Source organism: Labrus bergylta, chromosome 11 (assembly GCF_963930695.1).
Source record: "Labrus bergylta chromosome 11, fLabBer1.1, whole genome shotgun sequence".
NCBI classification, from domain to species: Eukaryota; Metazoa; Chordata; class Actinopteri; order Labriformes; family Labridae; genus Labrus; species Labrus bergylta.
The window spans coordinates 8,670,501-8,697,412 of NC_089205.1; the positions used below are offsets into that span (position 1 = coordinate 8,670,501).

General features: G+C 43.7%; 1 protein-coding gene across 3 annotated transcripts in view; it reads right to left on the minus strand.

Moving 5' to 3' along the window:
- The window catches only part of pik3cb (phosphatidylinositol-4,5-bisphosphate 3-kinase, catalytic subunit beta), a 63,288-nt gene that overhangs the window by 23,768 nt on the left and 12,608 nt on the right, over nucleotides 1-26,912 (minus strand). For all 3 annotated transcript variants that reach the window (XM_065959946.1, XM_065959944.1, XM_065959945.1), the window contains exons 2-4: nucleotides 26,144-26,223; nucleotides 5,467-5,662; nucleotides 1,475-1,703 (exon numbers count right to left, since the gene is read on the minus strand). In XM_065959946.1, the coding sequence (XP_065816018.1) occupies nucleotides 1,475-1,703; nucleotides 5,467-5,625 (388 nt within the window). In that variant the 5' untranslated portion in view covers nucleotides 5,626-5,662; nucleotides 26,144-26,223. The remainder of the gene's footprint in view (nucleotides 1-1,474; nucleotides 1,704-5,466; nucleotides 5,663-26,143; nucleotides 26,224-26,912) is intronic.

Here is a 26,912-nt window from a genome sequence, read left to right on the forward strand (position 1 = left end):
CAGACACTAACCTAACATGTGCAACTTTATGAAATACTGAAGGGACCCTGTGAAAGGGTACAGCCTTGTTTTTGTTGCAGAGCAGAGTTACACACAGTGGACAGGATGAAGCCCGACTGCATGTAAACTAAACACGGCACCTTCCTGCAGGATTTGGCGGGCGTGAGGACGTGTTTATTGGATCTTGATTGATCAGAAAAAAGAGTCTTATTTCTCAGATTCACTGCTTTGTTCTCATTTTCATCTCTCACCCTCTACAGTTACTCTTCATGTCACTCCACCTGTTTCTCTCTCTCTCTCTCTTTTGCTCAGCAGCTACATATGATTGAAGATCAGTAGAATCAGAGATTAACATATGTACTGTTGCAGAGGTCTCTTATCCTTTATAGAGCTGGATTTGTTCTCTTTTCTTCAGAAGATATTCTTACAAGTCTGAATGTACCTGTTGTTGTTGTTGTTGTTGTTGATTTAATAACCGTGAACTCTGGGAAAATAAAAAAAGGATAAGCACCTGTGCATACTTGACGCCTCTGCTGGTCCTGAATGTGTAAAGAGGATTAGAACAGCAGTCTGAAGCAGATCCTCCAAACATTCACACTGCTGCTAAATGCCAGGGCTCTGAACTGTTCTTCAGGCGAATCAGACTTTATCTCTCTGCTCCCTGGTGAGCTTTTGTCTCCGGGTTTTTTATCACAGGGTTTCTGCACAATTCTCTCTTGGCAATAAAAACAACACGCTGACATTTAAAGCTATTGAACATTCATATGACCCTGAGCCGCAATCATAGAGGGACTCTGGACAACAATGGCTGCTTTGGGAAAGGAAATAAAAACATGGTTGTCTCCGCTGAGCTGGCTCTCAGGACGCGCTTCTTGTAAACAAAAATAGCCTAAAGCCATGTGTGTGTCTTCTTACGAGGTGATGACTTATGTCCAAAAGGTAACCGTGCTGAGAGACGGTTTGAGCTGGAGCATGTGAGTGTAGGCCACCGGGGGACTGGGGAGGGGGGATCGTACTTCAGCACGGTATGGCGAGCACCCTCCTCTATCTATGAAGAGGTCACCACAGAGGAGTAGACTTCTCTTCAGTACTGATCGATCCCCTCTGCTGCTCTGAAAGGCCTTATCTTCACTGGAGATAACACACAGTGACACGTGATGGGAGACATGTCAGGAACACGTCCCGTCCATCCCCACGCTCCTCTATCAGACAGCCGGGCCTCTGATCGGAGCCAGCTGCAGGCGGGGCCCCTCATGTCTGATGGCTCGGTGGATGTGCCGAGAAGGAGAGCTACTCATTGTACTGGAGGAGAAAGATTTACGGCGCCACTTACCAACTTGTAAGTGCTTTCCTTTATTGGGAGTGTCGAACAAGGACAGTAAACCAATCAATCAGGAAGAGAGTAATGTGTGTGAGAGCTTGCATGATAATCTGCTGTCTTATATTAGAGGGAAATAAAAGTTATGTTGCTTACCCTTGCCAATGAGCACGCCTATCTTGGAGTCCAGCAGGCGCTCTGCTCTGCCGCAGTTGCGCGTCACCAGCTTGAGGACCGGCAGGAAAGGGCGAACGTCGCACAGGCGGCGGGTTTCGTCCTCCAGTTCTTCGTGCACGGCCGCCTGGTTGACACACTCGAACATGTGGCTTTCCATCTCTCCCAAAGCGGGAAACATGGGGAATGACTGAGCCTGCTTCCATAAGAGCTGGAAAGGAGAGGAGGAACAAATATGTGGTCACCACAGGGAGTGTTGTGTCCAGGAGATTTAATCATTCCTACATTCAGCGTGCACCCAGGATAGACAGCAGCGGTATTTTGGCAAACAGGAGATTTTAACAGGTGTTTGAAGAGTTAATTATTTAATTAATTTAATTATGCCATTTTAAGGCATCATATGAACGCAAACAGGAGCATCACTGTTCTTTCTGAGTCTGTAGAAATGTCTGCTGCAGTTTGTAAACACAACATTCAAACGTGGCCCCTCCTCCTGGGCTCATCACCACCAGAAGCCCCGCCCCCTGCAGGACATAGTGTGCATGTTTACTGCTTGTACCTACACTGCAAGCTAACGCACGCTAGCGCAAGCTAACCGCCGGTGTTTGTCACCTGCCTGTCCAACAGGAAGCAGAACAACTCCACGTCCACGGGTAAAAGACAACACAAGGTTCACCCTCGTTTCAGAACCAGCTTTATCCACTTGGTGTTTCTCCTCACTGGGATTATATTTTCTCTTCTTTGCTGCTACGTCCACGTCTGTCTTATTCGCTGAATTGTATCCACTCCTAAACTCACCTGCTGGCTGGAGGAAACACACCAGCTCCGCCCAGAAACGTCCCCAGTCAACCAGAACAAACCAGAACAAAGCAGAACAGTAAAATCCAGTCAGAGGACAGAGTCTCTGCAGACACAGTCACCACCACACATGTAAGGAGGCCCAGAAGGGACAATGGAGCAGCTTCACTTATAGGTCTGTATTTTATTTTGAAGGGAGGAACGTCTGACTCTACGTTTAACCAAGCCTTCAAACTAAAAGAAACACCAAACAATGACATAACTACCAACAAGTAGGTTTCACGGTCAGGAACAAACCTGACTCATGGCAACATGACAAATCTTTTTGGCGAGCTGATCAGGATGTGAATAATATGTTCACCGACCGATCCCGTCATGATTCATGTCCCTGTGATGCCGCAGCATGAGCTTAGAGGGCTCTGTAGTGGCACACTGTAAACAGGACACTCTTGTCCCTCTTCACAAACACCCCCATCTCCAGGAACACTCGTGATTTCATGTTACGTTGATCCCATCTCATGTGCTCAGTGCATAAAGGATTTCATTTTTTGCTAGAAACCATCTATGTAATAACCTTATGTCTGAATAACCATGTGTCACATGGTCACTTTCATTTTGCACAAGTTTACAAGTCAGCTGTCTTCACAAACTACAAATAGAAACCTATTTCTAGAAACCTAGAAATAGAAATGATGAGTTCAGTTGGCCAAGAAATCAAAAATGTATGCTTTCTGGGAATTCTTAACTGGTTTATGGATGACTTTTTCATAAATCTGCCCTTCTCTGATTCTTGATAAGTCATACAAGAGTCTAGTATGAAGTTTCTGGAAGCTTTGTAAAGGTCAAACTTAAATCCCTTTAGGCGTCCCTCGCCTTTGTCCCCTCTTTCATTGACTACAGAAATCTCTATCTGCTTCTGCACATGCTTCCCTCAGGGAATGACGATCTTTCATGTGTGGATATAGATCCACTTCAAGTGTAAATGTAGTCCGATATACTCAAAGAACGCAGCAGTGAACTTCACCCGTTGTGCAGTTCCTCAAAAAATAAATGAACAAACCATACCTTCCTGGAGCTGCTTTCTCTGAAAGTCAAATGAAGCTCAAGCTGTTTTCACATATGCCAGTGTTCGGGAGATTTTCCAGACAGACTGACCTTGAAATCTTCCTGGGTTACTTATCCACATATTGTCCCTAATAGCGTAAAGTTCCCCCTGTTTTTACAGATGGGGGTCGTCTCAGGAGGCAAGAAAGGGCGTAAAAAAAGATGCTGCAGGAATCCAAGATTGTGGATGAATGCAAATCAATCAAGAAGCAGCTTCATGACGTGCATGGTGATCGCTCGATGGTAAAACTCAGATAAAAGATGCTGAGAATTTTCTTGAGCATTAACTGCTGCCTTCACACAATTAGCTCATCCCAACTTGAGATTAATTTGACTTTTTACCAGTGAGCTGGCACGGGAAAGTTAAGGTGAAAAATGTGTCAGGGTCGCTTCACACATGTCAGGAAATGTTTAGGTGTTTTGTGTACGTGTGTGATGACACCTTCAGATCGCTGCTTTGGCTCTGTTACAGGGCGGAGTGTGTGTCTAGAGAGCTACATGGATCCAAAAAAACATCTGCTGTGAGAAGTTCGTACACTGTATCCTGAAATATAAAAAATGTTATGAAATATAATCAAATCCAAGAATAAAAAAAACTTAATACAGACATTACAAATACTACTGTAGTAATCGGAATGTGTTTCGATTGGTCTAGCTCAGAATAACATTTGAAGCTGTTGTTGGTGTATTTGGTAGCTGTCCATTGGTTCTCTATAGTTATAGCCTAAATCACATCTTTTATATAAAAACAATGAGTTAATTTAAGCTACCGTTAAAGGTCACATCATCCCCATTCATAATCAGAAAAACTGAAGTGTGTTACGCTAAAACAAACCTTGTGTTGCTTTCTTTTGAAGTCTCTTTATTAACAAACAGAGGGATCCATCTGTAACCTCTGATCACCTCAGAATCAGAAGGTTGACACGCTACTCACAAACAAACAAAAAAACACCAGGCCACTAGTAACAGCCACGTCTGTGAAAACAGGCATTAGATCATGTCTGGCTGAGCAGCTGCGTGTGTGTGTGTGTGTGTGTGTGTGTGTGTGTGTGTGTGTGTGTGTGTGTGTGTGTGTATGTGTTATAGACTGGTGTGTTGACTGTTTTTCCACGTTAGGACAATAGGCATGTAAGGACAATAAGATAACGTCAGGGAACATAAACAGATACTTCGGTTAGTGTTGTTTTGGCGCCCCCTGTGGACAAAGTGGTTCCTCTTATCTCTTTGTCATTTTTGTCCCGGACATATGTCAGTCATGTTTTTTTAAAGGTTTATTTTTATACCTTTATTGAAGAGACAGGACAGTGGATAGAGTCAGAAATCAGGGAAAGAGAGAGAATAGGGAACAACATGCAGGAAAGAAGCCACAGGTTGGACTTGAATCTGGGCCACACGCCTACAGGAGTACAACATCAGCACATGGGGTGCACCACTTGGCTATTGGCACCCTGTAATTTGTGATTTTTTTAACAAAATTTCCCTTTAGCAGTGACTGTGAATACTTTCAAGGCTAAAAAGAAGGTTATGTTGGTGCAGTTCAGTTAATTTGCCTGCCCCTGATCAGAACAGGCTGTTTCTGTGTCTGTACCTTTAAATGTAAATGAGCTGTGTCTGACCATGCCACCTCGCTGAAAGGACTTGGTCGTCCCGGGCTTTCTCGCTCCATGTCCTATTGTTTACTGTGAGAAGGCAGACTCAGAGGGCAGAACAAACACCTGGCTGTGGGAGTGTCACCCACCTGGGGGAGGGGTTACTGCCCTTTGTGATGTCATGAAGGGAAACTATCCAAAGAGCCTGTTTGAGCACACATTTTCTGAAAAGTGAAGCAGGCTAAAGATGGAGAGGATGGACTTCTCTCATCATTGGGGGGTTTGCAGAAAGACTAAGGACACATATTGGTGTGAGAGAAACATGTTGAAGAGGATTTTGCATATGTGACCTCTCTTTACTTGTACATGTGCAGATACCGAGAAGAAAAAAAAGACTTCTAATGCAAGGTCTTTCAACCAAAGACTATAACTTGCTTTTTAAAACCGAAACCGATGCTTTCCGACGCACTCCCTGCCACTCACCAGTTTGATGTGCTGAATGGTGGCCTCTCGAGGAACGTCCATCTGGATGTAGATACCGGTGGGCAGCAGAAAGTCCACAGTGATCGTGTCCAGAGCGTGGCCGGCCAGGGGCGAGTGGCCCGCCCATATGTCCAGGAGGTCTGTCATGGCAGGAGGCATGGCAAGGGGCAACACACACCACCTCAACCATAAGGACCTGGAGGAGCAGAGGACAGAAACAAATACTACATATCAGACTGATTGAACATGTGTACTGTCTGCATGTTCACAAAAACAATCAAAGGGTTTTATTTCCCCCTCGCTTCAAAGGAACGTCAAAGGCCCCCTTCAGGTACAAACAAGGTACTACAGGAGTCATTCACCCTGTGCGCTAATCTTGAAGGTCAACAGACTTCATGATCAAACATGTCGTGCTGAAAACACTTTCCTGGAATGGTTGCAGCTCTGGGTTTTATTTTGTGTGTCAGTAAGTCATTCTTCAACGCTAACTCAGAAGTTCAGGCTAACTATAACCTAGTTTCAAATATTAAGATGCTAATGCTGCAAAATCATCAATATGTTATCGTGATAATGCATGTATCCTTCACTTATTTCCCTTTCCCTGCTTTCATTGATCCTCCAAATTAACATGAAGGTGACAGGGGCATGGTTCAGTGTCACTGCCGGTCTGTGGGGGCAGCACTGTGCTGAGTCCAGTGGGAGGCAGGACAATTTGACTTGGGTGAGGGCCAGTGCTCAGAGGAATGCCCACTAAGCAAACAGAACAAAAGGTCAGCCTGCAAACCCCCCTCCCTCCCTCCGTCACAACCCCCTCCCCCTTCTGACAAGCTGGTCGCTATGCAGGCAGAGAACACACACACCCTCTCTCACACACACACACACACAAAGAAAACACTTACACTTCTGCATTAACCATCAGTAATGTAGACATAAGAGTGCACATAAATACATAAGCATCCTGTATACTGTCCCATAACACACACACACTTACACAAAAAAACAGAACACAGCGGCTGCTGCTGAGGTAATTATCAAGCAGGAGGGGGTCACCCTGCCACTGGACCTCTCTACATGTTTAAAACCACAGGCTGAGAGAGGCTATTTCCTCACAATCCAGAGCATTAGAGCTGCACGTTGAATTGTATTTTATTTCTTATTGTGAAAAAGAAAGAACATGTGCGATTAAAAACTCTTTACAAAAGACAGCTTGTAGTCCCAGAAATTAAAAATAAAAAACACTGACATTTTGCCATATATTCTCGCTCAGCGTGCAAGAACTTGACCAATCAAAAAGGAGCCCTGGCTATATCGGCCATGCATTCACAACATTTGGCTTATCAGTCGTTGGGTGCCCTTTAGGACTGAAATGTGTCAATTAGTGACTGCAGGGTTTAGTTAGGAGGAAAGAGAAGCTGGTGAAGGGTCATTGTTGAACTTGTGGTAGATTACTCAGCCCCTCTGCTATTTGGAATTAAGTTCCTCTTGTAAAGGTTTTTGTAACACGTATCTTCATCAATTGGACATTGCAGCAGTGAGGGCATGTCATTCCAGTAAAATAAAAACAAATAAGGACATAAACATTTGCAGGAAAGCTGCAGTGAGTTCCAACGAACTGCGGTAAGTGGCTTTCCAGCCGCTGATGTAAAACCAGCCCATAGTTTGGTTTCCGTTTGGGCTCGTGCCTCGACCACAGCTGTACCGTCACACCACTTCCACCCGCCTTTTTCTCATTACCGAGGAGTCCTCAAGTGGCCCGGAACATTAACTCTTCCACTAGTCCACAGGTCCATCTCCATTTCATCTCCATGCTGCCATTAAAAACGACAGCCCTGATTGCCTCTAATGGTCTTTCCCCTGAAAGTTAAGTGCTTGAGCTCCGAGCGGGCTTCAGGACGCTGCAGTGTCTGCTGCGTGTTTGGAGCCACCATCTGGACCACTTAACATTATCAACCAGGCAATCTTCAGTGTGGGATTCTGTGTGCGGCTCAAACTGTATTCTTCTCTTTGAACATGTATTAAAGAGTAATTGGGCATATGTAGATGGAAGCCGTTTTCCTCTGAAGTGGAATCTTTAAATGCCGTTAAAATCGTACCACTGCCTCCGAGGTAGCCGTAAGAATAAAGGAAATCTGAAACATCATTATCACCACTTTAAGATTCATAAGGATCTGCAAAGAAAAGAAATAGTAAAAATAATCTGAAAACAAATCAGGCTATATTTTGGACAGAATATTGTACAGCCCCTCAGCCCCCGATCGCCCTAAACTCGGCTTCTCCAAAAACGCCTGAGTGCATCTTGGGGAAAGAACAGCTTGGAGCGCCTGTGCAGCGGGGCTACGTACCTGTGCTCTCACCAGGAAGAACGTTACACTCCTCTATTTCAGATGAACAGTACGTAGCCGTGGTAACAAAACAATGACACAACTGCAATTAGAAACAAACTCGTTTCAACGTGGGAAGTAAGCGATGTAATTATTAGTTTCAATGTTTTGATAACAGTTTGAAGCAGGTACAGTTAATCGACTCGAGCCTATAAAACATTTTTCTAGTCTTCTGACTACTCAAAGCGCTTTTACACTGCAGGTCACACCTACACATTCACACCCTGATGGTAGAGGCTGCTGGGTAAAGAGTCCATCAGAAGTAACTAATCCATTCATACACATTCATACACCGCCGGCAAAGCAGAAGGAGCAGCTTGAGGTTATGTGTCTTGCCCGAGTACACATCAGACATGTGGCTGCAGGAGCTGGGGATCAAACCCCTGACCTTCCGGTTGAGAGATGACTGAATCTGCCAACTGATCCACAGCCGCCCCGATGTAAGGATACACTCAAGTCCCGATAGGATATCAAGATTTTCTAACCCTCAGCAATAACTCAGTTTCTATGTCGTCTGTTGTTGTTCTACAAAATATCTGTGTTTGCATCATACATCTACAATTCAAAATAAATTAAATCTTCTAAATTGAGCTCGAGTCTCATCTGTCTGTATCTGAATAGTGAGAAAGCATGGTCAGTATAATCCAGTCCTCCATGGTAACAGGTAAAACAGTACGCATGCTTGTTTATAAAAAAAACCTCATCTTATTTATTTTGACAAATCCTGACTGTTTCCATGAGATAATTGCAAATGTTCAAACTGTGATAGCAGTGAAACTGAGAGTCTGTGCAGCCATACTAAACAGGAATTCTTCTGTTTCAATGACACACACTTCAGACAGCTTAAAACACAACACAGGAAGCCATTGAAATGAAGCGGCAGAGGGCAGAAAATGGCGAGTTTGGAGCGTCACGGAGGTGCACGGTTACACACATGAAAAGTAACTCGACACTCGGCGTGTCTGTGTGATGGTGAGTAGACGACGCTGGGTGCTCGGGGATGAATGTTCATGTTTATGCATACAAACACTCAGCTCATTAATGATGGGTTTCAAGAACGACCTTTTTTTCACAGCAGACGGCTTGAATAGCGTCTCATCTGTCTGGGACGCTGACACATCGCGCCTCTCTCTTTCTCTCTCTCTCTCTCTCTCACACACACACTGTACATACACAGGTGAGAGGGGTTATTGAGGATATGGTGGCAGACAGCCAGAGGTCTGCGAGGAGGTCAGGTTTCAGCGGCTGCATCAGACGAGAACAAGCGGGCTTGTGAGATGAGGGAAAAGTAGAGAGAGAGAGTTTCATGTGACAACAAACGGCGCAGCCCGAAGGGAACGAAGCAGTTAGCTCCAATATCAGATGTAAACCATGTTCCATCATGGGTCCTTCAGTCCACAGATTCACAGGCAGACTTTGAGGACTGTTTGTGTTTGACGGTGCAGAAATAGGATCCTGCTTACTTTTGCTTCACCCGCTTTCTTAGCAAACAAAGGCAGATTATCAATCGATCAATCTGTATTTGTGTAGCGTCATTTCAAAACAAACGTTATCTCAAGATGTCTTCACAAAAGACTTTACGCATTGTAATATGATCTACACAGAGCAAATGTTAATCCATCATGAGCACTTAGCAACATTTAGCAAAGTTACTGTGACCTCCTTTAAGAGGCAGAAATGTCGAACAGACTCATGATGAACAGAGACTGTGTGGGGCTTTAAAAATGGAAGATGCAGGAAGAGCACAGAGACAAACAGAGCAGCAACAACAATGGATAAGACAAATGTTTAACTACAATGTCAGTAATCAAGATAAAAGTGTGTGTGTAGCATTAGCAGTAACAACTTAGTGTGGTAATCATAGAGGTTGAAGTTGAGCCGCTGTTAGATTCTTTCTATTTATATATGAAGATATATATACATATATAGATATAAGAGATATATATGATGAAAGATGTAAGGCTGATATTATAGTTGAAGTAAGGGGGGGGGGGGGTTCATAGCAGCAGGCCATCCCCCACCAAGGATCTAGAGGAACCAAGCAACAAAGAGCTCAGGAGCTCCCAGGTAAAGATGTGTATTTCCTCTCTAAATTAATCATTAATTGTATAGCGCCATTCACAACAAGTGTTATCTTGAGACGCTTTACAAAAGAGTAGGCTTTATGGAATAATATGCAGGAAGGACTAGTAGGAAGGTAACGATTCACTCAACTCACAATACGATTCACAATGCTGGGTTGACGATACCATTCTCTTACGATTTATTTTACAAAATGAGACAAATTATGACTGAAAAAGATTCCTTTAGGGGCTTATAACCCGCTTGTCAGTGTGGTTTGGCCTATTAATATTTGTTTTCTCTCAACAAGGGGAGGTGATTGGAGCTTCTCATTGTGGTGTTTATTGAATGCTGCATCATGTTGGTTGTTCCATTTGTGTAGTTCCCTGTCTTCTTGTAATATTCGCACACAGTTTTTTTTCTTTTATTTCTTTTATTTCTCACCTCTTTCATTTTCTGTCTTGGGAAAGCCAAAATGCTTAGAATAAAAACATGTACTGTTGAATCCATAATAGGCCCACGTTGCCTCTTTGTGGATTAGGGTTCACATTTTGTGTCTGCAGGAGATTTGTGTGGGTCACAAATGTGCTCTTTCTTGTTTCCTTTTACAAAAACACAGCCGCCCTGGGATGCTTTAGCGTCTGGGACTGCTTTAGTCATAAGAACACTTCCACAGGTGGGTAAGAAGACGGAATTCAATCAGCTCAAACACACAGTTCACGTCCTCAGATAATCCAGGCAGAGCAGCGTGAATGGGAGGGGTCCCTCTAAGCCGGTGACAGTGACATGTTGTGAAGGCTTTCATGCCAGATGTGATTATGGTTATTCAAACACTGGAGTTACTCAGCACTCTCTTTCTAAAGCGCTTTCTATGCGACAGTAAGACGCCTGTGAGGGGCTCCACAATACAGAGTGTGTCCACGCGTCTGTGGGTGTGACTGCTTGAAAAAGAAGGCCTAACATTAATGTGTGTGTGTGTGTGTGCGCGCGCGCGCGTAAAATAAGAAAGGTCATGTCTGGTGATTAAGGGTCCTGTGACACATTTTCTTCCACGCTTTGCTGAAAATAAATTGAACAAAGAGGATCTAAGAACTCTTCACCTCAACAGCAAAAACACTGTGTTCTCTTGTAAATAAGTGTGAGACGCACACACACACACACGGGCCTGAGTCAGTGTTTCCACCAAGTGCAGAGACTGTTCACACTTCTGAAAAACTCCTGAAGTTTTCAGGCTGAGCTGCATGTGTGAACACAAACAGCCACATTTTTCACTCAGAGTTTCTCCTCCAGCCTCCTCGTATTTATTCTGCAGAAAGTCAGAGTGAGCTGATGTGAGAACACAGCAGGATATAATCAGGAGAATTCACCTGGAGCGAGTGGGAGGGGGTGGTGACGTTTATTCCCTGTGATCGCTGCACGACCATAGACTGTCTGCACGCCACCTCTACCATCTCCGTGCTCACAACCTGCTGCATTATGTTTCCTGTTCTCCAGTATGTTCTTCTCCACTCTTTAGTTCAGATTCTGATTCTGTTGAACTACATGAAGCATTGACAGAAAGACACATATTCTCATTATAGTGTCGTGTAGCGGACTCTTATTGGGAGGAAGAAGTCACCATATTGGACAAACTCTGACTTGTTGTCGTGGTCAACCATGTAAGATTCTGTCGATCTCTGAGAAAGATCAGCGACCTGCATTTTATACGACATGTTTCAGAGACGATGCTCATTTGAAAATCTGAAGAGAAGAAACATTGGTATCAGCCCAGTAGTTATTCCAAACATCTGTATCGTCCCTGATCGTCACAGTCAGTGCATCTCTAAATTATACTCATGTCAGCGCTACTTCCACACATCTTGTTTCACTTTCAGCCGCTAACCACGAGAACTCAGAGACGAACGGCAGTGATTCTGCATGCAGCTCCACTGTACACACACACACACACACACACGCATACACACACCCCTCCACACACAAAACACACAGATACACTTCTTTTTGTGTCTTGAGATTAAAGATGGCAAGTCAACAGACACTGAAGACAGAGAGAGAGAGAGAGAACATGATCCATTCATTGAGAGGATACTTCTGATCTTTACTGACGTCGACACAGCGCCTTAAACTACCTCAGGTAACTCTCTCAGACTAACGCAACGTGTCAAGCGGCAGAGATGAGGAGGCGTGGTCGTAGCGCGGCTCACAGTGTACTGACTGTGTGGAAAACGAGCTTCATATAAGTGCTTGTTGGCCTGTATGTGTGTGTGCTTAAAAGAACAGTCTGTTTGTGTGTGCGTGTGTGTGTGTGTGTGTGTGTGTGTGTGTGAATCAGCAGCAGAGCACTACTTACTGTATTTCGGGGTGGATGTAGACGGTAAACACACCCATGTTTGAAACAGCTCTTTAACCTCTGACACAGAGCTCAGTCAGTGAGTGGACGTGTTTGTGTGCGTGCAAGTCTGAATACACTTCAACAGTGACTGAAGCGTATTTACATTAATGTAGGTATTTAAAATTGAACTTCTCACGATACACTCGAGACACTTTTGCAACAAGTTCCTCTTTCTCCTTTCGCTATGTAAGCTTTGGGTGTCACAGGGTAAATCAACAAACAGTACACAGTTATGATCAGGTACTTAAGGTACACTCTAAGAAATTGCTGTAAATTTACAAGGAAATTTCAACAGTATGATCCTGTTATGTTTAAATACAGGACATTACTGTTTTATAACGGTTTATAACAATATTTTACTGTATTATCGCTTGAAGGAAACAAAACAGTAATTTACCGTAGTTCTTGCAATGCATTTTGGGAAAAAAAAGTTGAGACCACATGGTTGAAAGGACAGTGGAGTTGGCTTCCATGACAATTAAGAGGTGAGTGCCTTACTGCTTTGCTAGTTAGAATTGGCAAAAACCATCGCTTACTAAGTTTGAAGTCATTTGTGGGATTAACGTTAGCTAGATTTGGAAATTACACAGACACACTGCAGGCAGACACACACACACGCAGTGAGTGAATTCTTTGCCAGCTTACATTAGCTTGAAATACAGATCTTAACAGTTGCTAAATGGGACAAAAAAAACAAAAAATTTCTTGTAATGTGGTTAACTATGTGGGCTGTAATGAACTTGACTTGCTTGCCTGGTTGTCCTAGAATGGTAAGGTTAGCTAACATCAACAAGCTAACATTTCTTTGTTTCAGCTTCAACTGAAACTGACACTGACTATTTATTAAATATTGGATTAGAAATGATGATTTTTTTTTTTTTTTACTGTTTTAACACATAAAGCTGCTGCCATACATCCTGAATTCATGTACTTTAAGTAATTCCAGGACTTATTTTTATTCATACTAGTTTTACTTCATAATTTTACTTTACTTCTTTGTATATGGAGAATATTAAGAAAGGATTGTCCATATGATAATGTTCACTGTTCAGCTGGAGCTGCTTTTGTTCTAATGTTGTTTTTTCCCTTTACAGAAGCAGTTTCAGTCTTCTACTTCTCTGTTTAAAATGTATCCACCAAAACTCTTTTATGCACTATACATTGGAAATGGCCTTTGCTAAATATCTTAATGTAAATATTTGTGCTAGATTTTTTGCCTATTTAACCTTTATGTTCTTAAAGTGTATTTTCTTTGTTTTTGTTACAGTTTCAATAAAGACAGATGTGGTTTGAGAAAACAGTTTGACGTTTTATCATTTGTCTTAACATTTTAAGTTGCAATTTTAAAGGCACTGTTTATTTATTATTTTAAAACATGGTGTTTTAAAACCTGACATGCAAGGAATCATTTATCAAATCACTAGGTTTAGAAAATGATTATATCGTATCCATTTTGGTAGAAGGAAATTAATCTATAGCTAGGTGTAGTATTTACAATTCACAGTAAAAATCTGCAAATAAACAGTATTTAACAGTTAATTCTTTCGACAGTATTTTCCTGTTAAGGTTTAAAATCACAGCTTTTTGCTGTATTTGCAAAAAACGTAGAAAACTGTAAATTTCAACAACAGCAATATGCCGTTAATCTTACAGTAACTTCCTGGCAACCCTACTGCCAGTTGTTTACCATTTTTTAACGTGGAATTTGCAAGAGTGTACGACCCGTTCTGATACGACAGAATACTGTCAAATTCAATACGATCAGATGCAAAATGACACAATATATGATCCGAGACATTAAAAGGTCCCATATTACGCTTTTTCTGGTTTTAGATGATCTTTAGTGTGTTTTCCAAGTGTCCTGTGCATGTTTAGACACATCTATTTGCAAAAATTTCAAGTCCGCAGAAACGTGGCTTCTCCTACGTCCTCCTGTTAGCTGTAGCATTAGCCGCATGTAATGCTCGGTTCTAGCCCCCCTCGATAACAATTTGTCAGTCCGACATCATTGTCAGTGTGAGATCACTGATCTAAGCCCATTGGCTTGTTGTGGCAAGCCCAGCAGCTCATGTTGCACGCCCTTCAACTTCTGTAGCACGCCCACGACATACCATAGCCTGCGGTAGCACAGTAGTGCTAAGGTGCTAATGTTTATGCTCCCCTCGGACAGAGCCAGTGGCTGCATTCCCAATATGGTAAAAGAGGCGGGACATTTCCGAGAACCGTGCCGAGCAACTGACCAATAACGACAGAGCGGATCGGCAGACCAATCAGAGCAGACTTGGCCCACGTGGGGTCGAACAGTGGGGGCTCAGCAGAGTGTAGCTGACAGACTCAGAGCGTAGAGGGAGCAAGGAGGAGCAGTACATGAAAACAGACGTGTTTTTCAGACTTTATCTATTGTGAACGTACAAAAGTAGATACATAGATTAAATATACGAACCCCAAAAAGGGCATAATATGGGCTCTTTAACATATGACACCATACGGTACAATCAGCTAAACATACGACACGACCACATACAATATGACACAAGCGATATGATATGACACTACAGCCCGACCGATTAAACGGCCAGCCGATATTTTCATATGACGTGACTATCGGTAATGGATGCTTTGTTGCAGAGATGCGCTGATATTTCTAGATTTATTCACGAGTCACAAAGCATTTCATTTGAGCTTCATTGTATTACACTATCAGTTCTTTTCTACCAGCAGAGGGCGCTATGTGAATTACAACAAACATCATCACTCTCCAGAGTGTCAAGAAGTGATGCTCCTACATGCTTAGTTACTTTCTAGTTTAGTGTCCATCTTGTCTTCATTATAAATCTTTTCCACAAGTTTGATAACAGCATTTATTATATCTGTCTATCTCTACAGATCGAAGATAGATCTAAGAAAGATATTGGCATATATATCGGAGTTTTTTCTCTCGCTAATATCGGTATCGTTATCCGACCTAAAAGTTCCTATATCCGTCTGGCCCTGTATGCGATACCTGGCCCACAATGACGATAACACCATGAAACAGCAATTCTGTGATGACTGATCATATAATTAAACATCAAAATATCTGATTAACCAATGACAACAATTTTCCTCTTAAAAAGGAATTTTTATTTTTTTATTTTCAGCCAGTTGGCCTCAGTCTGACCTTTGATCTCTGTATGACATCATGCCAATGTCATCTTTTTTTTTTTTTTTTAATCTCACCTACGCAACTACTGTCTTTCATCTTTCCCTCATAAGCGCCACCATGAGGGGACGGGAAGTAAACGGAAAATCTGTTCAGAGGGAGTTTTCTAATGAATATATATTTGGCACCAGTGATGCGATGATGATGATGAATTGTATAAAACATCGTCTCTAGCAAAGAGGAAGTGTGCTGAAACAAAATCCACCGTAAAAATATTCTAACAGTCCCAAGGGAATGAATCATCTTCATACATACTGTATACGAGAGGACACGCAGACGAAGTGAACGAGTGGGAGCGTGTGTTAATCAAAGAGTGAGTCTACTTGTGCGCTTGTGAAGACATGTGTCTGTGTGTGTGTGTGTGTGTGCGTGTGCCCACATCCGGACAGCTAACAGTGCTCCGTCGCTCTAACCACCTCCAGTGACACAGTGGCACACGGCCGCCTCTCAGACAGGAAGCGATGGCACCAAACAGGACACGAGTGACAAACAACAAGCAGCGCAAACGTCCCGACCACTCATTCATAAAAACGATGATGAATGCTGAGTCACAGGCTGAGGTTCTTGGAGAGTTATTTTCAGTGTTGCTGACTGTATTCCAGACGAATCGAAGGGATGTTAGATAACCAACATTATGACATGTCTGGAAAACAGGACACGAGTTAAGAGTACACACAAGCACCTCTCATTTTATCACATAAGAGTGACCCTGATCTAACTTTTTCTGGTGATCCATTAGTATTAACAACGTTTCTCACAGGAAAATTGCCAATTAAAGTTGTAGCTAGGAGAGGGGGGGGACAGACTGTCTCAGCCTAACTTTCAGTTAACCTAACGGCAGGCTGAGAGCTGGAGCTGAGGCGGGTTTTAAACCTCCTGACAAACCGTTACGCCGCGCCCACCTGTCAATCAGGTCAGCTACACGCCTTATTGTGAATAACTCTTATCCTTCATAAAATCAAAATGGATGAGTCATCAAAACATTCACCCCCCGTACAGTGTGTGTCGATCGAGACATGAGCTAATCAGAACTATTTGGTTTTTGAACCAGGCTGTAAACATTTTCATTTCTGCTGTATTAAAAAACATTTTTGAATGGGTGTGTATGTGACTTCCGGTGCTTCTTCCTCTAGTGGACACTTGTGGAACTGCAGGATTTTGAACTTTTTTGAACAAGCAATGTATCAAGACTTATGCTGACCCTTGTCATTGAAGTGGAAACATATGAAGTTCCTTTAAAGGTTCTAGTCCCTGTGGTAAGATCCTACACACACACACACACACACACACACACACACACACACACACACACACACACACACACACACACACACACACACACACACACACACACACACACACACACACACACACACACACACACACACACACACACACACACACACACACACACACACACACACACACACACACACACACACACACACACACACACACACACACACACACACACACACACACACACACACACACACACACACACACACACACACACACACACACACACACACGTTCTGGGCAGGTTCAAACTCACGCAGCAGTGAAATGGAACTTGTGAGATTATGGGTTTTTTTCGACATGGAAAGATTAGCACGTGATGTCCTCAGTGTTCAAGTGACTCAAAGAGGCCATTGTTGCTAGGCAACTGATTTCAAAAGCTGAATGTTGCCTTGTTTATCTTTGTGAAAAGTGATGAAAGATTCCCATCATTTCAGCACGCCGTTGAAAGCATGCTCTTTTCACACTCACTGCAGGTGTTTTTATCAACAGGGTCAGGCGCCGCTCCTCAGGTAATATTGAGAGTTTTTAAAGACACCCAGCTGTAGTAAATACTAAAGAAAATGCTACGTTTTGTGCAGGTCCGCCATTTTTATTCTTGCTACAGAGGAGTGATGTCTACCGGGAAAACTCAGAGGGGGCTCATTGCATTTAAAGAGACACACACACCAAAAAGGAGCGTTCTGAGAGAGCTGGTTTATACAGGGTCACAAACCTCCTCTGGTGCTTGATTCATGTTATATATTTTTAAAGATTTATGTTTGGGCTTTTTGTGCCTTTAATGCAGAGATAGGACAGTGGATAGAGTCAGAAACCAGGGAGAGAGAGTGGGGAATGACATGCGGAAGGAGGCCACGGGTGGAGGCGAACCCGGGCCTCCCGCTCGAGACGACAGCCTCAATACATGGGGCGCGCGCCCTAACCATTGCGCCACCAGCGCGCCCAGATTCATGTTATATTTTGATCAAAGCACAGCACAGACATTTCATTTAGACCACGGGGGTCTGTTTGAAAAGGTGGAGAAGGGGGATAATATGTACTCTTTAAAACCGAATTAAAGTGTTGAGTTACATTCTGAACTCTACATTCAAGAGTCTATTTAAGTGAAAGATTTTGCGGCATAAAATATCTGTCAGTTGCTTCGTTCTAAATTCTGCATATTGTCCGTTTCATGTAAAGACACAGAGGCATTAAAGTGGCTGCATGGACTTACAAAATCAAATATAAACACAAGCATGATTCAGTGTTTTTTTTCTTCAGACTCAAACAGCACACAGAGAAACTACAGATCTGTATTCACAGCTGCAGCGCGTACTTCAACAGTGTCTTTATTGCTTTTAGCGAGTGTTTGGAGATGTGTTGCTTTAAGAGCCATCACGTCAGCAGTGTGCATGAAATGGATCCTTAACGTACTGCACTTCCCTCGGTCTGTCTCGCGCCAGTCACCTGACTCGACCTGATGCAGATGTAGAAACAGGCGGCGAGGAGTGAACATCAGACGTCGTGATGTCATTCGAAGTCGAAATAGTCACAACGCAAATGTGCAGAATCTAACAGGTGTATTGACTAGTCATGACGTCACAGGTCGAGGATAATATGTGATTCTCTTATCTGTAATGTAAGAAAAGACGCTGCACTTGATAGGATGAGTGTCTCGTATTACAGAGAGCTCATTTAATTACAGCTGAATTAAAGCATTCAGAGTGATGCTGTCAGAAGTTTAGGTTTGCTTAGCATAGAGCTACAGAGAGAACGTCATCACATGGTATTAAAAGAGCCATTCAAGGTCTCTGTGCTTCTTAGTCATTACTGTGTTCAACTTCTTACATCTGAAGAAGGAAACGAGAGGCCGGAGAGCTGAGTTCAACCATCCAATCAAAGCCGCAGAGTCAGGAGAACAAGATTCACTGATTTCATATCTGCATCATGATGCATTCAGTGGGACAAACGTTAAGGTCTTTCTTTAAGGTCCATACCACAAAGTTAAGCCAGAGTGAGGTCTCTTTAGCCCTTTTCACATCTGCACTCCTGAAAATATCTAGATCATTTCAGCAGGACTGCTCTGCATATTCTTCTGTCCTCGTTCTATCCTTTTCAGACAGGAGGATCTGGGTGTCTGGACACATTAAAACCTACCACTCACGATGACTGTGTGTAATTGTGAAGGTCGGGGGTAAGGATTGGCTGATGCTGCTTAAAAAATTATTTTTAGATGATACCATGACGGTGACGAACAGTAAATCCTTTCCAACTTGTTTTTCAGAAAACCCTGAACAGTGTGCGGCAGAGCCCGGTGTTTTTCACCATGCACGTACCGGCAGCCCACGTCCCTGCTGAAGCTCACATTTGAATTAAGGTCCCTTTGTTTTTGCAGATAAATTAACAGTTGTGAATCAAATGTGTTCAAACTGGCTGTTCTTGAGAATCACAGAACAATAACAAGAACTCCCACACGGCGGCCGGCTCACTGCTGGACTAGTCATTAACCTGTCATTAAGCTTTTTGTGCCTTTAATGGAGAGTTAGGACAGTGGATATAGTTGGAAACCAGGGAGAGAAAGTAGGGAATGTCACGCGGGAAAGGAGCCACAGGTGGGATTCGAACCTGGGCCGCCTACTTAGAGGACCACGGCCTCCATACATGTGGTGTGCGCACTAACCACTGCACCACCAGTGCCCCCTTGAGTTGCATTTTGAAGGATATACTCAGGCTTTAAGGCTTCACGTTTCTTTAGGCTACGTTCTTCAGTTCAAGGTTCAACATGAAAAAGCAACCAAGACTCCAGGATGTATAGTTCTAGGTTTCTATCTGTTGTTGGACACCTGTTTTCTTATGCCTTGCTCCGGGGATTGGCACCTCTGGGTAATGCCGTCTAATTTTCATTAGAATGTCAAACGTTTCCCCACACAGCTGATCTTAAGAAGCAGGCAGATCTTCGAGCATCTGGCTGCCGTATAATCCTCTTCTTCTTCTTGCCGTGTTTGTTTTGTCTACTTCTGGATGTTTTGTCTCTACTGCTTTATGTGGAACAACGGCTTCAATTAAAGGCGAGGGAGAGAAACAGCGGGAGCAGGAGGTTAGTGAAGACGGCTATGCAAGATATTAATAACAATATTGTTGCATTAGTAACCATGGCAACATTCCTTAATTCTGACAAAGAATATAAAATACCCAAACTGTAAATGGGCTGCACTTATGACACACACACACACACACACACACACACACACACACACACACACACACACACACACACACACACACACACACACACACACACACACACACACACACACACACACACACACACACACACACACACACACACACACACACACACACACACACACACACACACACACACACACACACACACACACACACACACACACACACACACACACACACACACACACACACACACACACACACACACACACACACACACGTTTTAATTACATTGCTAATAATTCAGGAGGTATTAAATATGATTTGGATTTTAATTGCCATATCAGATCTGTCTGCATAATAAAGTCGGATTATGAGTTCATCTTTTTGGCTTCCTTGTGTGTGTCTTTGGTGAAAGTGTGATGTCCCTGAGAGCTCGATTCACTTCAGACACGAGGCGACACACAGGCGTGAGTATGAGAAGTGTCGAAACGCTTCACATGACTCATCTTTCAGACTTCTCACACCTCTCTGAGAGAACAGGAGAGGGGATGGGAGGATGCTTCAGAATGAGTGGAGACGGAGTCTGCAGCCGGGATGAAAGGGCGGGTGACAGATACAAGATGTCGACGGCCTTGAAGGAGCGAGCCGGAGAAACAGCTGACGGCTGAATACACAGGTGAGGATGAACGATGACGTCAGACTGAGGCCAAACAAGAGTGGAAGTGTGTGATGGCGTTGTGAGAAATGAGAAAGAAGAGACGGTAATTTGGGTGGATACCGAGAGCAGTGTGACACAATGTGTGACTGTAGTGCGTGGACCCGACTGGGCTGGGTGTCCACAATAAGCCTCTGTTTTTGGCAAGTGTGTGCGTGTTTGTATGTGTTTGTGTGTGCGTGCCAGTGAGGTCGGTCCCGTGCCCTGCACAAACACTGCCCTTGTAATGCCCTTGCCCCCATCAACCCCTTCACAACAAACCGGCCCCCCCTGCAGCATTTCTCTCTCCCTCACAGACAAACACACACACACACACACACACACAGGCGGAAACACAAAGCCCTGACCAGCACTGCCTCACAGACAGATAAACACACTGAGCTCCAGTAAAAACTCAGGAGGGGCAACAGGGTCACATGGCATGGGTCACACAGTCCCCCCACCCTAACAAAACCCAGCCTAAGTCGCGCACACACACACACACACACACACACACACGGGTCAATGCTAATGACATACAACAGACTCACTGCTGCTGTTAGCCTGTACTGTAAAGCTACCGGCTATGCAAACACTTGTAACCACCGCAGGTCATTATTCAAAGTATGATACATGCAAACACAAATACACACACTTAAAGCACAGACGGCTGAACAAAGACAACATGCACATACAACGTTAGATTTCCGACGAATCTGATTCAGGGACACAGAAGGTCCTCTTTGTGATACTGAGAGTGAAATGAACGCGAATGGAGCAAGTTCTTGGAACATTTGTACAAAAATAAAAGCTGCTCTTCTCTGAATAGACATGATGTCATCAAAACAACAACCAGTAGATCTATTTTTGGATACTTTCTTGTGGGGTACTTCCCTGTTTCTGGTCTTTCAGATAGAACTAGATGAATGACTGAAGCGGAGGTGGATGAGCCGAGGTTTGTATTTATCACAGATGATCTGCAGGCCGACTGACAGTGGCCGATGTGGTTCGTCCTGTTCTGATGACACGAGGACGTACGGCTTTGGTTCTGTTTGACACTATATCTTCTTTTTTTTCTTTTTTTTTTTAAAAAGGCACAATTAACAGCGATCATTAGGGGAGTAGGCGTGTTTGGTTATAATATGGAGGTAAATATTTGTCATGAACCTTATTTAAACACCATATATACATCCTCATAAGAAAAGTGGTCCTCTTATCAGTTAACAGATCCATCCCATTCCCATGTCACAAATACGGACAGTAAATATGTGTCATTACAACTAGAGCCTTACCGATAAATCAGCCAGCATATATTAGCATATCACATGACTATTGATATCGGCTACTTTGTCACAGATATTACTCCATTTATTCACCAGTCAAATAACATTTCATTTGAGTTTCATTACACTAGCAGCTCAGTTTTAACCAGCAGAGGGCGCTATATGGATCACAACAAGTATCGTCACTCTCCAGTGTGTTGAGCGGTGAGGGTCGTTCATGCTCATAGTGACCATCTAAATATTTTTTCCACCAGTGTTTGATAACTGCATCACAGCTTGCCCACATTCTAGGTTGACTGAAAGAGTTTTTCAACATGGCGACAGCCAACAATGGACTTCACAAGTGCACATAAAAGGCAGGGTTGGTCATTTTCGAAAAACTAGCATGATTTTGAAAGTAGCATTCCCTCTGTGCTCCCTCAAAAGCCACTTACATACACGAGCGCAGTTGCTCCAGAAGTGGAAACTACGTCGTCTCATGTCTCATTCAGCGATAAGTAAACTCTCAGTATAAACTCTTAAAGTCATCAGTGACTAGATGCAAGTGTGGGCTAGAGCACGCAAGGGGTAGAGAACGAGCAGGGAGACAGGGAGGCGTCTGATTGGTTCATCGTGGCAGATATTGGTTGAAGTTTTTACAGGTTTACAAACTGCTACAGATGATGGATTTTCTTTGTTCCTTTTTCAGAGAACATGAGTTATTAATTTCTGTCAGGACCTAAAGACAATTTGAACCCAAATCTTACAAAGTGGATCTGGAGGAAATAACCAACCCTGCCTTTAAGAAACCAATGGGTGAAGTCACTGAGACTACGTCCATATTTGATACAGCCTCTGGTCTAATGCCTTCTCCTCAGCAGCCCCGGCTTTATTCATGATGGACAGAATGTACACGGCTAATGTTACTGTTATTCAATTACGATGTACAGCCTGAGCAGCATTAGTACCACTCTGCTTCAAGGTATCAACATAATGTATGACCACGACAGAGGAGTCTGATGGACGTCAAAAACAAGATCAGCGCAAGGACAGCCGAGCCGAGCGAGAGGTTGTGTGAGGTCACTGACGGCAGAACAACTCCCTGCAGATTCAAATATGGACAAGTGTAAAAATAACAGAGAAAATATGAAATTGCAGACACACCACCTCCACAGCTGCCATCATGAGTAAATACCCCAAAACCAGAAATACCACAGAGAAGTAAGAGAAACTATCAGCGAGCGGCTGCTGCGAATGAAGCGGGGACGGCTCCCACACACACACACACTGCTGATTTTTCAGGATTAGCCTGCCAGCATCCTGCCAATCCACCATTTATCTCCCTCGTGAACAAAAGGCCCCACACTGGCACTGAATGACACACACACAAGCCTGGAATGGGAGACATTTCTTGGCTGCGGCTGTCATCTTGCTATAGAGGTGACTGGGCTGCTGGGAAAACTCTGTGGTAAAAAAAACAAGCTGATGCCCACCTCTCCAATTTATACATCCATCTGTGTGTGTGTGTGTGTGTGTGTGTGTGTGTGTGTGTGTGTGGCTACAGCGTCCACTTCTGTTTCACTACAGCACACACAAGTCAATGTTTTCCACAGGACTCAATGCCAAATAAATCGTGTTATCGTTGTCATCTACAGAGACACATGCACAAATACATCTCTTGTTTCTTTAGACATGAAAATATAATGATTCATTCATGAACACTGCCTTTCTTCGCCGTTGGCCTATAATTAGGCTGTGCTAGTACACGCTGTATTGTCCAGAAAACCACACGCTGGTTTAATTATACTCCGAAATACATCGGGTTGCAAGGTCACTGTGACGAGTATAATGCCATCCAAACACACTGCTAAGAATGAGCCTGTGGGCAGGGCTTCCTAAGATTGTCTGAGTCAAAGAGTTTCAACATACAGTACTAATACTTAAAGCAATAAAAGGTCATTTCTGGGGAACAAACAAGTCATGCAGAAGTTCCTCATGTGTCTTATTGGAAGCTATGTAATGATCTTGCATTGCCATTGAACTTCCCCTCTGCTCGGTGGTGATAACAGTGGTGTCAGTGGGAGGATGACAGGAGACAGGACATAGCATGAGTAATCCGATCAAGTTCTTTTTTCCACATTTTAGTGGGAGTGAAGGCGGTGGGGGGGGGGGGGAAGCAGAGAGTGCAGGTGGAACACATCTGAACTGATCATTGGTGCTTCATGGACACCTGCACAGATTGACAGAATGACATGCAGCTTTTTCTGAATACAGCTTCTGAAGCTGCACCTGTAAGAACCCATTAGTTCAGCTAGCTGATCGGAGTGGAGGAGGAAGTTCAGACAGTGTTTACTCTGTGAGCTCTGCAGCTGGTACACATGCCAACAGGGCAGAGAACAGCAGGAAATATAACTGGATTACCCCCTGGCTGCGCCATACGGTTCTTTGTCAACATTGGTTAATGACTCTGGGATGAATCCATTTATCAACTTGCCCTTAAACAAAGAATCCTGTGTCTTCAAACATTTAAAATTACTACATTTGGAAAACCTGGAGTTTTTTCTTATTATTTCAACAATTAATTGGCCCATCCATCCATTACTACACCCATTATCCCGTTAGGGTCGGAGCTGATTCCAGCTGTCATTGAGCAAGGGGGGGGGGGGGGGGGGGGTACACTATGGACTAGTCTCCAGCCAATCACAGAGCTGACATACAGAGACAACCAACTAGTCACATTCACACCGACACACGGTTAACCTACCGGGCGAGTCTTTGGGCGGTGGGAGGAAGTCCACGCATGCACGGGGAGACCATGCAAACCCCACACAGGCAGGCTATGTCCGACAAAGGTTTGGAACCAGGAACCTTTCAGTGAGGTGACACACTTCACCAAGCAGCTCACCATCAATTGATTAAAAACTCTGTCAATCCTCGGCAGAATTGTTGGACAAACTGTGTTAGCTGAAGTATAGGTAAGAAGGTAAAGAAGCAAGACAGTAGGAAGTGAGTTATGACGGAAAAAAGGACAGACCATAATGATCCAACAGCTGATCAGCAGCAGGCCTGCACACATCACTTCGGGGACGGTCGACAAATTGGGTCAGTAGTTCTGAGAGTAGCACAGTTCACTACTTTAACGGTTAATTTTACTTTGCAATCCAACCAATCAACACATCTGTTCTAAAAACGGGCCAGCCAATCAGATTACAGGGCACATACAGGGAATGAGAAGCATCTGTTACATGCACTATGTATGCACAGTAGGTACAAGAGGGAATCCATTGTGCATTGAATGGTGATCAAAATGAGCATCCAGTTTGAGGACTGAGGTAAACCGAGGCCACTACAGAAGTCCGAAATCACAGGAAATGAATTCAGTTCAACAGAACAGGAAATCGTTGAGGTGCGTTGACGTTATAGAGGCAACATGTTGACTTCCCCATGAGGCTCGATAGTCTATCACTAACATCATAATGACAATCTTTATAGATGGGGAGCCAGGTCCAGCCCTCAGGATGATTTTTGCTTTCTGTTGGCATGCACCTTAGGCCATCACAAAATCATAAACACCACTCCCAACTCGAGGCCGTTTGGTCTCCAGGGCCAAAAAAAACCCCTTTTTTGAAAGATGCTTTTGGCTACATGATGTCAGTGACTGCCCATTCAGAGTTACTACAATGGCATAAATAGTCAGGATGTGGTGTCCCAGCCGCTTTGACGGGGTGTGTCCTGAAATGTATTGTAGCTCACCATGTTCTGATTTCACTTAGCAGATGATTTAAGTACAACACAAGCGAGAAGAAGAAATGAGGAAACAACATCAATAAGTGCAACAAACTGAAGTGACACAAGCAAACAACAACACAGTCGAGACCTTTCCCTTTAACTGCCCCGACAAGTTCCAAAAGGGCTTCACCTGAGCAGGATATCGAAGGTACTGCAGTGAGAGTGCACACAGCAGCTGGTGCAACACTGATCTCTGACATGAAAGCCGAGCATGCTGACTGACTTCCACGCATTCCCCGCCTGTCAGGACGAGGCCCACTCTCCCAGATTCCCGCCAAGTCAGCACTCTGCTGCTGCTCCTCTACCAATAAGGCACACGGGCGTAAAAAGACGCACACACACGCACACAGCAGCAGCACAGGTAAAAGTAGGTCGAGATAATTACAGGATACAACATGTTCCCACACATAAAGGCAGAGGTTTTACCTGCCGTTTCCTGAAGTCTCTTATTTCCTGTGCCTCCGCTCCTTACAGGTGGTGTCTGGACAGCGGCTGGGACACTGCATCTGATTGGAGAGAGGGAAGAACAAACTGACTGTTAGAGGAAGGGGGGGGGGGGGGGGTTGACCTCAAAATGTAATAGATGTCTTTGTATGTGTGTTTGTTGGTAAGAAAAAGGAGAGCACGTTTAAGAACAAGTTGAGGAGACGGTCAATACACAGACAGTGGAAAAAAGTGATTGAAGTGATTCCACACAGAGAATGAGAACAGAAAATCCTCTGAGTGAGAGTCTGCACTTTGCTCAAGTGGACATCACAGTAAGTACACTCCCACCCCCTAAACGGGGCCCCCAGCTGCCCCGTCATACGAGATAAGACAACAGAAAGTACAGAGCCCTCACAGCAAAGTGCCCCCTCTGACCTCTCTTCACTCTCCCTCTTCTTACACAATCCATCCCCTTTGATTTACTGAATTCAAACATGTAATAGTACAGTGAGTGGATATACTAATGTCACACCTTGTACTGTAGATGCGTCCACTCTTACTGCAAGAAAACATGACCTCAGTCTGATTTTTAACTTTAAAACATGTCCGATTGTGTTTCATGCAACAGCGATTGTCATTGTGAGAACAGCTGCATAGGACTAAAAGTGGAAAGAGTGAATCATGCACTTGTTTTTCACTCATGCTCTGATACATCTGCTTGTTGGTTCATCAGAGTTTCCGTAATTAAAAACATCCCTGCAGGATGAAT